This window comes from Rhipicephalus microplus, chromosome X (genome assembly GCF_043290135.1).
Source record: "Rhipicephalus microplus isolate Deutch F79 chromosome X, USDA_Rmic, whole genome shotgun sequence".
Lineage (NCBI taxonomy): Eukaryota > Metazoa > Arthropoda > Arachnida > Ixodida > Ixodidae > Rhipicephalus > Rhipicephalus microplus.
In genome coordinates this window covers 202,642,258-202,657,378 of record NC_134710.1, presented here as the reverse complement: position 1 = coordinate 202,657,378, position 15,121 = coordinate 202,642,258, and the positions used below count along the sequence as shown (strand labels likewise).

The following is a 15,121-nucleotide window of genomic DNA, read 5'->3' as shown; positions in this document are numbered from 1 at the left end:
AGTGAGTCATAATCAAAGCGCAGGGGCTCAAATCATAGAGGGTTTCCCAGTTTGCTATGGTGGTGCGCCTCGCCAAATGCTTGTATTCACCACTGAAGTTGATTACTAAGATCGTAGTGTGCCCATTTTGGAGCTCTATGATGCCACGAGATATGGCGACCTCTCAATCCAGTAGAAAGGCGACATTATTTTCGGGGATATGTATGCCTGCGATACGTATGCCCCGGAGGTCGCCATTCTCAGTTTCTTCGGTGTGGACTTGAGCCACTGACACCAGTGGACTCAAAGGCAGCTCGGACTTGGTTTGGTGATGTAGGCCGACGGGGTGATGGTGATGTGGGCCGAAGGGGTGATGGTGAGCGTGACTGTCATCACGTAGGGCCAGGAAGGAGATGACTGCTTCCTAAGTACTGCTTGAATTCGTGCGGACGCTCAGCGTGGACAATGGGCATCCCGGTGGAATCTGAGCAGGCCTATTCTTTGGTAGTAGCAGTCGGGGTACATGTGTCCGGCTTTGCCACAGTGGTAGCAAGAAGGTCGACTGTCAGGTGCACGACATACGGTAGACTTCGGCGGGCCAGGGCGATATTCAGTCTGCAAAGCTGGGTGGTGGATTGGGCTTGGGAAACATCGAGAAGTCTGAGCAGGTGGATGCGAGAAACATGCTGTCGACGGTCTAGAGACTTGCAGGGCATTGCTCAGGATTGTGGTGGGGAAGCATGAGATGCCTGATTTCATCCCGAATGAGGTCGGTGACATCTGCGACGCTCCGATGTGCCGCTGTATGACACATCTGAAGTTCCTCTCGGACAACGTGCCATATAAGCTCTGTAAGGGTCTCTCTGTCATAACACTCATGCAGAAGCGAACGCGCAGCGGAGAGCGCAGTCTGTTGCTCATACTGGGACTACCGCTGCCGAAGCATGCGCTCCATAATTGTCACCTCACGGACGAACTCAGACACTGTTGTTGGCGGGTTACACATGAGGCCCGCGAAAAGCTGTTTTTTTACGCCGCGCACCAACAGTCGTACTTTCTTGGTCTCTGGCATTTGCGGGTCAGCTCGTCGGAATAGTTGCGACATCTCTTGAACAAACATGGCGACACGAGAGTGTCGCCATGTTTGTCACCATTTCAAATCGTGCAGACAGTGTGGGCTCAGCTCTTTCTTTCCACTCGGGGTCGCTGAAGGCCTCGCGGAGTAGCCAATGAAACTCCGGCCAGCTGGTGAACGAAGCCTCGTGGTTCTCGGTATCACGCTCTGGCCGCACCAAGATGGGAGATGTAGACGTTTTTCTACTTATGCGGATTGTCCCAGTCGTTTGTGGCTGCCACCCGTTTGAAGTGGTCCAACCAGTCTTCGACATCCTCATTGGGATCGCCGGGGAAAGGGTTAGGCGTGCGAGGCGTGTTGACGACGCACGGTACGGCAGCGGGTGGGTCATTGACGTGCTCACTTTGGGTTGCGGTCGTGGAAAACAGTTTCCTCGCAGAACCGTCCAAGGGACCGTATTGTGGTGGTAGACCTTGAAGGCGACTGCTGCTTCGATGGATTTCAGCAGAACCTGGTGTAGTGGCATCTGTTGTTTCTGGTCCAGGACCTGCAAGCATATGACGTAGGAGTACCCAGCACCTCCACCAGTTTGTCGCCAGAGGAAACGACAAAAAAGGTCGAGAATTAGATCATAACTTTCTGAACATAGACAACTTAAATTTCATTTTCGGTTGCGACTACCGATCACCTTTTGCCTCTATATCTGGTTTTGTGTTGCCTTCGAAACATTGATGACAAAGCTATCTACAGAAAATAAATATGTTATAATTATGGGTGATATAAAGTTAAACTTATTGGATTCACCTGTGAACTTTGTTAGTTATTCATCCTGTTTTCGTAGTTTTTGTTACAAATGCCTTATTAGCGTCCCTACTTGCTGTGTTCGCGGTGGTTCCAGCACACTGATCGATTATGCATTGTCGAATCTTCTATATCCACCTGAGGTAGGAGTTCTTTAAACAGACATTACGGACCACTTCCCCATCTTTCTGTGCACTACATTTGCCCACTATTCATATTCCAATTGCTACACAAAACTCGTTTTTGACAAAAAATCATTCTTAGCTTCTGTTTCCAAGGCTGACTGGTCTTTTGTTCGTGATACTAATGATCCGTAGTTAGCTTACTGATGATTCTGACAAAGTTGTTATCTCATTATCACTCGGGCTCCCAGATGCGCAAATGCAAAAAGAAAGTGGCATCTCCTCAAAACCCTTGAGTCACTGATAATCTCCTTGAACCAATGTGCACACGTGAAAATCTTTTAAAAAAACAAACAAAAAGACAGCCATTCAATACAAACTCACAAGCGCACTATAGAAAACTTTCCAACTCACTGTCCGATCGACTTAAGAAGCTAAAGCCAAATATTATGAGAAATAGATACTTAAATGTGGTCTTGATGTAAAGAAAAAAATGGGGGATAGTGAATTCATTTTTTAATAGGAAAGTAGCAACCGATAACATATCACAAATATCCCATAATGGTAATACTTATCTTATGCCACTTACGATTGCAGATGCTTTCGGTGATTTTTTATTTTCCGATGCCAATCAACCTGCCCAGCAAACCCTATATGCCCCCCAACACCTTTTACAATCATTTTATATGTTTCCAACTACTCCTGATGAGGTTGCATCAGTAATTGACAATTTAGGAATTACCAGCACTTAGTTGGATAACATTCATCTAGGACATATTAAATTAATTTGTAAACCAGTATCATTTGTCATGTCTCACTTTATCAACCTCATGTTTAAAATGGGAATCTTTCCGCAAAATCTCTAAGGAAATAGATTAACTCCAGCTTTTAAGAAAGGAGACCGCTCATTAATATCCATTTATAGACCGATCTGTGTTTTATCTTTTTTTTAGCAAGGTCACTGAAGAAATGAGAAACGATTGTTAAAATATTTAAACAAATTTAATGTACTTTCGACAGACGAATTTGGATTTAGATCAGGTTATTCTACTGACTTAGGACTTATATCTCTTGCTGACCAACTAAAGAAAGTCATCTATGACTGTAAATTTGCAGCTTCTATATTTGTAGACTTTACCTGGGCATTCGGTACCATCAATCATCATTTATGACATTCTTAATATTAAAGTAGACTCGATTGGCATAACTGGTCCTCCTTTACTGCTGCTATGCGACTACTTACGAAACCGATATCAAGTTGTTAGTATATGCAATGCTTATTCAAAACCTAAATATACTAATCTGGGTGTAACGCAGGGGTCAATTTTGGGTCCCCTGATATTTTTAATTTATAATAATGACCTGCCTAATTGCCTTACCTTCTCCAAGTGCAAATTATATGCTGATGACACTACAATTATTAATTCTAATGAAGATCTATCAGTAGTATTAACCCAGGTTAACAGTGACCTTCATAACTTGTTAGGTTGGTGTAAAACTAATAGACTAACTATTAATCCCTGTAAAACTAAATTTCTTTAGTTCTCATCTCAAAATAAATCACCACTGTGCATTCCGCCTATTTTCATTGATAACCACGCATTACCGACAAGTGAACAATGTGTTTACTTAAGCGTAAATATTGACCGTTTGAAATTTCAAAACCATGTCACACATTTTGAAAAGAAGTTATCTCAAGGAAGATGCATCCTCATCAAAGCACGTCCATTTTTTTCACGTCCGGTCTTGCTCTCACTTTATTTCGCGTTTGTGCACTCACACATCAATTATTGCATAACCTCATGGGGAAACACGTACGCCACTAACCTAAAACCACTACAAATCATTCAGAACCAAGCTATTTGATTAATCACGTTTAGTTCACCCACCCACAGTGCTAAGCAGTTGCTACAAGAAAATAAAATTCTCAATGTTGCCGCTCTTGTAAAATTCAATCTCGCCACTTTTCTTTTCAAACTAATCAATAAACAATTATCATTATTATCAATTCAATCATCATCTTTACTAAATACTAACCCAACTCGTTTTGTGCAGCAGAACAACTTCATTCTGCCAAAAGTACGAATTATGGCAAACAGACAGTTCATTTTGCGGCCATATCATTATGGAATACATTGCCATTTTTAATAAAAATTCAAAAAACACATAACTTTTGCCATGAATTGAAGAAGTTTTTGTTATGCAACAATCACTCTTCTGCTTGACCGGTTTTTCCCTCGCTATGTCATTCTCTTTTCGGTCTCTTGTTTTTTTTTTTTCCTTTTCGTGTCATGCTATTCGTATAAATATATTTTAGTTTATATTTTCAATTGCATATAGTTGATGAGAGCATCGTCATTTAATTGTATCTGTATTTCATTTTTAACTTTGTATTCGCTTATTTTTGCACTGTTGTTGCCGATCAATTACTTATGTTTACATTTCATAGGAGGTCACATTTCAGTGTATACTACAAGACCTCCTTCTGCATGTTCTTTTTTTTGTACATCTTATTATGAAATAATAAAACTTGATTTGATTTTTCATTTTTTTGACGTAGCGAACGGTTGTTTATTTTCAGTCCCAACAGCCAACAACTTCTTTTTCCTGAGCCTTGACTGCCACTATCTTGTGGCAATATGAGTAATAAAGCATTTTAGAACATAAAAAGAACAACCAGGTGTCACACAATGCGAATTGCATAACAAGTGGGTCGTCCAATGCTCTAACCCATCAGAAAACTTGTTCTTGATCACCTGTTAAGTTTGTCGCATACCCACTTAAGGCATAGTTCTTCTTCGTCGTCAGCCACTGCATAAAAATAATTGCACAGAATTCTTAGCAAATGTGTAATGGATACCACGCTTCTCCGAAGAGTGAATAAGGATAGCATAGTGAATGCTGGCCTACCACACAAAAATTGATTACTTATGGTGTAGTACATACCCAGCAAGTGCGCTTGTAGCAGTTACCCAATGAGTGTTTAGAAAAGGTTCTGAAAGGCCACTCTTCTAGCTTTCGCTGTGACTGTGCTGTGTGTTCTGCGCAGGCCTGGCAGTTTTTTTTTTTCTCTCCTCATTTCTGTTTGGCCGGTGAAGAAACGTCTGGAAAGTGAGAAACCTGGCTTGGAACGACCGAAGTCTGCGTGCGGGGCTCGCCGTGGTCTACAATATCTTCGTTGCAAGTGAACAGTAGGGGGCACACACGAGCAAGCGCCTATCACTCATGCTTCAAAATGCCTTTTTTAACACTTCTTTTTCGCTTCGTAACGCCATATTTTTACTGCGACCGTGTCGAAAATGTTCGCTGTATGTGGACTGAGTTTCAAAGGGTAGAATAGAAAAATTGTAAGTGCACTGAAATATGGTCGTTATAACCGATTTTCAGTAGATAGAAGTTTGTGATATCAAAGCCAAGGGTGGCTATATGATATACTATCAGTGCTGGTTGCTGTGTTGTGCGAGTTGGTATGTATCAGAACTGTATCACTTCCTCATGTTTTGCCAAACAAGGTATCAATATTTAAGGAATGTCGCTAGAGTGACTTCATTGTTCTGCCTACCTTGAACAAAATATTCAAGACAAATTCTCTAGGGTTTCAACTTTCAAGGTGGAATGTCTGTGGGATCCTTCCTGTCAGGTTAGTATGAGTGCACCAAGCTACCGCTAAGACATGCTCTTACATTTGCTTTTTATCACTTTTATATTGTGTGCTCTAGCCTTCTGTACAAAAAAACTGGAGATCATTCAGTGTGATTTAGATCGACATTACGTCATACAATCTCGACAGAATTAAATAAAGGAAATATGTAGGGATTTCACTTAACATGGTAAAATGGTAAACATAATAAACATGGTAAACATGGTAAAACATGGTACTGAAGGGAATCCCTGAGACAAAGGGCGAACACTGCTTGGCAGTCGTCCAGGTTATCGGTGAGAAGATTGGTTGTCCAATTGCCGATACAGACATAGACGCCGTGCATCGGGTGCCCGCAAAGAATGGAAGCAACATTATTGCGCGATTCTGTTCGAGAAACAAGAAGGCTGAATTCAAGAAAGGCACGCCTGTCTACCACAGATATAGGGTTTTCTCAGAGCACAGGTCCTAAACCTGTGTATGTGAATGACCATCTCACACCAGAGCGAAAGCGCCTTTTTGCACAGGCACTTGCGCTTAAGAAAGCCAACCAGTGGAAGCATCTCTGGACTGACAATTGTACAATCAAAGCCAGAAAGGCGGATGACAGTCGCGTGTTTCGAATTGCATGCGCAGAAGATCTCCGAGTATTCTCTTAGATATCCTATCAGTCCCCATTTTAAACCGACCTTAGATCAACATGGCTGCGTTCTCGTGCCAGCAAACATCAGAATTGCTACTCGAGAAGTCACCATCCCTATCACTACTTCACTTAAACATTCGCAGTCTTAGAAAGCACCAGGATGACCTTGTTGCGTTGATTTCCTTGCTTAAAGATTCATTCTCTGTCATATGTTTATCTGAAACTTGGTTGTCTGGTGATGAGGATAACTTGTACGGATTGCCAGGTTATTATTCTGAATACTGTAATCGGGAGCTCTGTCGTGGTGGCGGTAGTGCCATACTTGTCAACTCATCCTTAACCTACACATGCCGTAGTGACATAACCTTCAACAATATTTTATGTGAATCTGTTTGGCTTAAATTCAACCATAGTGTTATACCATTGAATAGCCGTAGTACTATTATAGCTTCCATTTATCGGTCACCTTCATCGTCGTATTCCGATTTTTGTAATCAGTTAAGCATCATTCTTAATAACCTAGTGAGGGAAAATAAAAACGTCTTATGTGGTGATTTTAATATAAACATTATTGATCCTGATAGGGCATCGTGCTTAGAATATATGAACTGTTTATACTGCTATGGTTTTACGTCGCATATCTCAGCACCAACTAGAAATGATTTACTAGGTTCGAATACCCTAATAGATCATATCATCTACAACATTTCCACTGAACACGTTGCAGGTGTAATAGATCATAGCATTACAGACCATATTCCCGTATTTTTCATTCTGGGCTCCGAAAATACCAAGGCCAGTAACATCTTTACGAAACGCCGATTCGATGCGGACAAGTTTGTGCAAATAATTAGCACAGTAGACTGGACATCGGTGACTGATCTAGACTGCGCAGAAAAGGCTTTTGAGTCTTTCTCAGAAGTAATAGCTTCAGGTATAGATGCATGCACCACTTCCACTACTGTCACAAAGTGGTATCGTTCCCCTAGAAATCCATGGATAAGCAACTCGTTGTTGAAGTCCATTAATAAAAAGAATAACCTTCACAAGAAACTAAAGACGCAGCCTTATAACCTCGCATTAAAATGCCGCTTTCACAAATACTCAGCAACATTATCTTCCCTACTTAGACGTGCTAAGCGCAAATACTACCGGAATCTCATTGTAAAAAACACAAGTAACATGAGACGCTGCTGGGAAATCATTAAAGAATTTTCGAACATGAAAAACTGCTCAGAGCCCACAATAAAAATAAAGCAAGGCAACGAAATGTATACCGACCCTGTAAGAGTGGCCGCCACGTTCAGTGAGCATTTCTGCGCATCTGCGGATACGCAGCAATCACCAGGTCATTTACGCAATATACCACGGTGTACTCATTCTTTTTATCTTCATTCCACGTCTTCAGATGACGTCCTTCAGGTCATCACATCACTAAAGACCAAAAGTGCTGGTTTAGATAATATTGATCCTTTTAAAGTAAAACTAGTTTCAAACTTAATATCACCACCTTTGGCAGTAATTATTAACAAGCTATTTTCAGTGGGTGTGTTTCCGAGCTGCCTTAAGGCTGGTAAAATAGTTCCAGTTTTTAAGAAGGGTGTTAAGACTTTTGTACAGAATTATAGGCCAATCTGTATCCTGCCTTTCTTCGGTAAGGTAATTAAAAAGTTATTCCACATTAGATTAATGCGTTATCTGAAAAAATTTAATCTTTCATCTCCACAACAATTCGGATTCCGTCAAAGATATTCAACTGAGCTGGCACTCATTACCTTAACAGAGGAAATTAAACAAGCCATTGATAGAGGGTTACTTGTGGGATCTGTGTTTATCGATTTGACAAAGGCTTTTGACACGATAAATCATCACAATCTACTTGCTAAACTCGAATCATTTGGTATGTCTGGTCCGCCACTAAGTTTTATTAAGAGCTACCTCAGTAACCGGTCTCAGATGGTTCATGTTAATGGCCATCTTTCAACGCCCAAGTTAATTAACGTTGGTGTTCCACAGGGATCAATTTTAGGCCCACTTTTATTTTTGATGTTTATTAATGATCTACCTACCATTCTTACAAGGACCAAGTGCATACTTTACGCTGACGACACAACTATCTTTCAGTCATCTAAATCAGTTTCTTCACTCCAGTCTGACCTCAACACAGATTTACATAACATAACTTTATGGTGCCAGGCCAATTATCTTTAGATCAATGCTACTAAAACCGTGTTTATGTTGTTCCATTCCCCGCGCATTTCACTTGACATACAACCTTCCCTTCACATTGGTAATACCGTCATAAACGTTTACAGTGAAGTGCGGTTTCTTGGCGTCATCTTAGATAGTGAACTAAAATTTCATAAACATGCAGCATCACTCGTTAAAAAGATTGCATTTGGTATTCACGTTATCATCAAGACACTAACTTATTTTCCGCCTCGCATCATACGTACTTTGTATTTTGCTTATATTCATAGCCATATTTCGTATTGCGTATCATCTTGGGCCAACACATATTTCACGCACATCGAACGTTTGCAGCGACTTCAGAATCAAGCAGTTAGATTAATGACTTTCAGCCCATTTTACTTCTCCTGCAGCTCGTTGTTTCCTCAGCTTAACATACTCCCATTGAGACAATTATTTTGTCATAGAATGTCCATTGTCGCCTTTAGACTCATCACGCATGACATTTTCATTGCATGCATTGATCATCGTCACTTAACTAATAGTAACATCACCCGGTTTTCCCAGTGCAATAATCTTCTTTTGCCGGCCGTAAGGACAAACTACGGCAAGTTCTCAACCTTATTTACTAGCATAGCCATTTGGAATTCATTGCCTTTCAAATTGAAATCATCGCATAACATCCATATTTTCACTTCGCGCAGTAAGAAATTTTACGTTCAGGAATTAATCAACTCATCCGATTTGTGTAATTAACTGTTAATAGCTCTCCACAGTTCTGTGCTATTTTACTACTTCAATTTGCCTTTGTATAATTGATAACACTGATAATGAAACATGTTGCATTTGTCACGTAGAGTTCATTAATATTGTTTTTTGTCTTGACTTGCTTTTGACTATTTCCTTGTTATTTTTCAATAGTGAGTATTACCATTATGCTGTGTATTTATCGTATTTTTATTGTTAATCAAGATTATTTATTATTACTCACAAGTCCGTATTTTATTGCTATATTTTTTGTAATTACCCCATCCATGTAGCCATAGGAGGTCCCCCTGTCAGTTTCTCTGAAACTTTGGGACCTCCTGCTGTAATAACGCTAACCATGTAACTCAACTGAACTATTTAATAAACTTGACTTGACTTGACTTGACTTGACTTGAAATAGTACTCGCCATTTCAATTAGGAGTGTAGGGTCAATTTGGGACAGTATGTGAAAAAAGTTGAGCTCAAGGTAAATACTTATGTCAAATGATAATGATTGCAATAATGTGAAATGCAGATCCAGGACATCACAGCTGTGGACCCTTGCCACAAATTCTCTTGGTGCCTAGATGCCTGCATCCGGGAGAAAAATGTGGACACCAAGCGATCTCGGGAGCTTCAAGGTTTTCTTGACAGCATCAAGAGGGGCCAAGAACAAGTTTTGGGGTGCGTGTACACGAAAAGCACTTTTTTCTCTTCATAATTTTCAACCACTCAGGATTGTTTACTGTTGTTGACTGATAATTCAGGTGCTGATAATTAGGGCATCTTCTCTTTATATTTGCAGTTGTTTCATGACAGGAAGGCTTTCTATTTGTAGACATTTTATGATATGAATGTATGACTGAATTTTCATGAAAATTATTCGTGCTATACGTTAGAGCAGGGCTTTTTTAAGGGTGGACACGGGTCTCTGGGACGAAAAAAAAAAATTTGCAAAAATGTCAAATTTTTGAAAATGACAATTTTGAAATCTAGAGGTATTTTTGCACTACACAAAATTTCTCGGCTCCCAAATTAATATTTTTGCCGTAGCACAACTTTATTTTGTCGAATCCAGCAGAATTACAGCCAATGTTGAAGCTATAAAAGCACTTTTTTGCAGTACACAGCTGCCGCTTCTTGTATTGCAGCACGGACATCTTATTGTCATTTGAAAGAGCAATCTTTCTTCTTTAATTTCCTGCTAATTGCGGTTCTGTGCTGCTATCGGCTTTCTGAAAATACCACGCCAAAAGGAGTCCCAACGCGACCTCTCATTTGCTGTTTAGGGCATGTGACCCGAGCTTGGCATACGATTGGCGGATTTCTTGTCTCGTCATCTGCTTGGCGCTTACCCGCGCTGTTGGCCGCGTGCCATGTTTTCTCAGTGTGTGAGCGACTGACGCAGCGAAGACATGGCTTGTAAGAATGTCTACATGAAAAAGGCATTCGGTGCAAAAAAGGTGCGACGGGTACTTATTGACAACATCTGCAAGCAGAGTGCAATGCAGCCGAACGCCGAAGCTGTTGTGACCGCCGCCGCTTACGATGTCGCCGAGATAAGCCTAGGCCTAACAATTAGCCCATCGTTCTCTGAAGGTGCCAAAGGTCGCGTGCATTGTGATACGAAGTTTCTGCAGCCTGAAGAATTTGAGGAGGGAAAAAAGAGAGCTGAAAATAAACTGTAGCAGCTACCGTCCACCCCCGCCACGGAAAGAAGCGAGATCAGACTGGCACTGCGATGCTGCACGTGAGCCGGTTCACAGAACTGTGTTTATAGTTGTAAGCTTAGGTTTGGTGAACGCTATGTTTGTATAGGCGAAGTGCAAAATGTGCAGTGCTGGGGACCTAGAAGTCGGAGACGATCGTAAATACGAACTTGCTGTCAAGCTGCGCCTAATGTGCACGAACTGTGGTGACGTGCCGTGGACGTGGAGCTCGCCGCGTAACCACAGTGAATGTAAAACTAACCCGTTCTCAGTGAATGTTCTCACCACCCATGCTATACAAGCTACCAGTAACCGCCAAACAGCTTTCAACGATATATTCGCGATTATGAACATTAGCCGTCGCGGCCTCCACACCAAGACGTGGCAAGGCTACAGTAATATCTCATTAACTCGAAGTTGTATAAACCAAAGAAAGTTTCGAGAGGAGCAAAGTTGCGCAAACTGTCGGAAAAAGTTTAGCGCTTTTTAGCGAAATCAGTACTACTTACGGGCTCTTCAGCAGGAGTTTATAATGTTTCTTCTCGTGAAAGTTTTAAAACCAGCTAGATTTTGCAGCCCTACTATTTTATTTAGCGGAGAAAAGTTCTCTAATGCTTCTCTGCTTTGCTGTCAAGCTCGGGCCTAGGCAGGCGTCCGCCGCTTCACTCCACCTTATTTCGAAGCAAACGCAGCAAATTTCTTGTTTCTGCAGATGTCGGCACTTCTCGAGGTGGTTCGTCATCGGCGCCCTACCTTAGTAATCGTTTGAAGGATTTCGGCGTCCATCATTTCTCCGGTCACCGGCACATCCTGCTCGCACAGGCGGACTCGAGAAAAGTCGCGTCACTTTCGGCGGCATCGTTACCGGCCTCCTTTCTCCACTTCCTTAATTAGGGCAACCTTCTATTCTAGCGTTAGTGACTTGCACTGCTTTTGTGACGCCGTGCTTGTCGCACTTACGCTAAGTCGTCGCTCTTCAAAGTAACCGTTAAATCAGTACTGCGTGCATTGCGCAGATTAGACCGAACGGAAATCACACCTTAGAAAAACAACGAGCACTGCCAAACAAACGAGACAAAGGACGCGACTACGCCAAGCGTAGGGCAAAGAGCAAGGCCTGCTGCGTGGGAGCCACATGACATGCCACTGGGCTTTTCGACAAAGTTGATGTGCCACTAGGCTATGACTTAACGTTTGCGGAAAGTATCGGCGTAGCAGCAGGCACGGCTAAATAAGAAATAAAAAGCAAAAATTTGACGAATTTCATGTGTCAGCATTGCGCGGTTCTTGTGTAATGGCCCGGTGGTGGAATTTTCGTTTCACTCTCTCTCAAGATTTCAAGATAATCGCAATCCGATCCAGAAACAGTTCGAGATAAAGGGAAAAAAAAAATACATGGTACGTAACAGAGAAGTTCGGTGCCGCGAAAAATTTTGACTTAGCCGATTTTTTGAGATATACTAGTTCGCGTAAACGAGGTATTACTGTACCTCGAAGGAAAGCTGGCTCCAGCAGCAGATTGTGCTTCCCAAAATGTGGCTAGCGAGTGCACGTGTTCGGTTCGTGAGCTTTATCAAGAATTGCATCTCAGCAACCTCAGAAACATCGCGTCGTCGTACGATGGGACGTGGATGACCCGCGGAAATTCATCCCACATCGGCATCGGCACCATGATTGAACTGTTCACGGGGCTTTGCTTAAACTACGTCGTTCTAAGCAACTTCTGTGCGGGGTGTGAGATGGGCCCAAAGGAAGGTGATCTTTCTTTCGAAAGTTGGAAAAAAATTCACAAATGTCAGTGAAATACTGACAAAAATTTGGGGAAATGGAAGTGGAGGCGGCATTTATCCTGTTCAAGCGGTCCCTCGAACGGCACAATCTTGGCTACACTATCGTGCTTAGTGATTGGAGATAGCTGGACCTATCTTGCTCGGCAGGAGGAGAAGCCTTATGGCATTGTAAAGGATGGGGGACTACCCGGTCTCTTGTGGTAGCGTGGTGTAACCGGGCGGAGGAAACGAACGCTGACAAGAGGATACGGAGAACAAACAGGTTTATGGCACTATTTACACATATTTACAGCAAAGAAGGGTTAGTGGTTTCACAAACCACGAGCGTGGTGGTTGAACCGTTACATAGTTCAGAGCGGCGTCCAGCACTCTGCGGCGTCGTTTTAAGCCCTGTTGGGCTCCTCCTCTCCGAGTGTAACACCAATCACACACACACAGGTGAGGGGGACGAGCATGCACGGTCCACGTGAACACTGCACTGCAAGGTGGCGCCGGCAGGGCTCTTCCTCGTCGTGTGTGTGCCGCTAGTCGAGAGTTCCCACGATCCTGACAACGTACATCAAAGGGTCTGCCGCACAGCTCGCCTAATTAGCGGGGTGATTGGCGGTGGCCGCGGCGGTCCCATCCAGGAAGATGCTGTCTTTGTTGTCCTTTTTCGTCGTGGCGTCGTGGCGACCCGACGTCTCATCCTCCGGCCAGCAGGGACAAGGCCTGGCGGGCATAGGCAGTCGGCCGGTCGGCTACTTGAATGGGGATTAAAAAGGAGCGCCGTTCTCCTGTCAGCTCTGGCGCCGGTCACAGCAGCTTCCCCGTTGCCAGTGAATCACCGAGGTCATCAGGCACCACTGCTGCTTGAAGGGACGACAAAAGGGTCCGCATTTGAAAGACGGGAACTCGCCTTTGCTTGCTGCTTGGTCTAGATAATTGCTTAGATCTTCGACAGCGTCTGTCAGACTGGGTGCCGAAGGGATTGAGAGCCTCCCCCGTGGACCGGCTTACGCACAACGGCGACTGCCCAGATGAATTTCCAGGCCAAACTTAACAGCTCCTCCGCCGCCCGGAAAAGCTCGGCTGGCCAGCGCTCCCAACCGCTGGGCATGGAGAGAATGGTTGGTGACGAGGACGATGGCCTGGCTTTCTCCCTCCAGCTGCGAACTCGAAACCAACTCCCAAACCAGCTCACAATGATTGACAACAGCAAGGCGAACCACACAACACAATACCATGCGGAAGTCAAGCACATTGGACCCGCTTAAAAACCCTCCAGGCTTCTCAACACAAAAAGGAAAACCTGTACGCTAAAATTTTGAGACAATTTGGTGCCGCCAAAGTTACAACAATCATGGACGTGGAGATGCTTACCAAAAAATGGAACAAATTGCCGTGTGAGAAGATCACCCAAAGGCAAATACAATTTGGCCTGATATAATCATAATTGCACTCTTTGAAAACTCTCTTTCTCCTACCATCCTCCCTACTAAGTTGTAACTTACATCTAATTTCATTACTAATTTCATGAAACACAACCAACTACATGGTTTTTACACGAAAGCTGCCAGACACTATACACAAGGTATCTGTGCACATTCTTCATTCTCTCAATAAACCGAACTGTGTAAATCCTTAAAACGCATCCCTAATCTCAACGTTCGGTATGTAACATAATGCTCAGCAAAAGAATTCGCCTGATCCCTGAGCACATACTAAAATCACAAAGGGAAATGCAACTCGTGTACTAACATGCTCATTAACTGAATGTAGCCTCATGTCAGCTACTGTCTTTTAAAGAACGCACAGGACTTTGCAGTGCGCCCTAGCACGACATCATACTCTCATTCAAAGAGCGCTAGCATACACACACGCACCTAACCAAAGGTCATATCACGATAACCTATAGCCACCACTCATTCAAATTTAGCGGCCGTACCAAATCTTCATCCCTGACATACATGCTTTTATTTAGAAGAAAACTGATTTCACGCCACTGCTTTCGTATAACACCTCAACTAAAAACACTTAGAACGCTTTTAAAAAATCTAGACGCGAAAAACTGCCGCTACACGAACTAGCCGGGGAGATGACACAGGAATACCACTTTAAAACCAAATATAACCAAACACATATGTTTCCAAAAAAACTACTGTGTCCGACTCTCCAGCCTACAGCTGTCGCTCCCTCTTCAGTGGTACACGCGGCGGTCGTGGTCTTCGATTCTGAAAACGCGCGAGACAACAACCTGCACGAGCAACAAGCTGAACTGCAGCGTTACGCCTCATTTGCGATTTCGGCCGACTTCTGTCAGTTTGGCGGAGGGGATTCGAGCAACGTGTGGGAAAGAGTGACGGTGTCCTCTTTGGTCTAGTTCCCGAGCGGTGTTTAGCTATTGTGGTCTTTCTTCTATGACCACGTCGACACTCTTTTCCA

At 43.1% G+C, this 15,121-nt stretch overlaps 1 protein-coding gene across 6 annotated transcripts in view; it reads left to right on the top strand.

Moving 5' to 3' along the window:
- Positions 1–15,121, top strand: part of NELF-B (negative elongation factor B) — a 158,038-nt gene that overhangs the window by 35,514 nt on the left and 107,403 nt on the right. For all 6 annotated transcript variants that reach the window (XR_012887154.1, XR_012887155.1, XM_075878485.1 and 3 more), the window contains exon 4: positions 9,734–9,882. Coding sequence is in view for 4 of the 6 variants with exons in the window: in XM_075878485.1 (XP_075734600.1) it covers positions 9,734–9,882 (149 nt within the window). In the remaining 2 variants the exon portion in view is untranslated. The remainder of the gene's footprint in view (positions 1–9,733; positions 9,883–15,121) is intronic.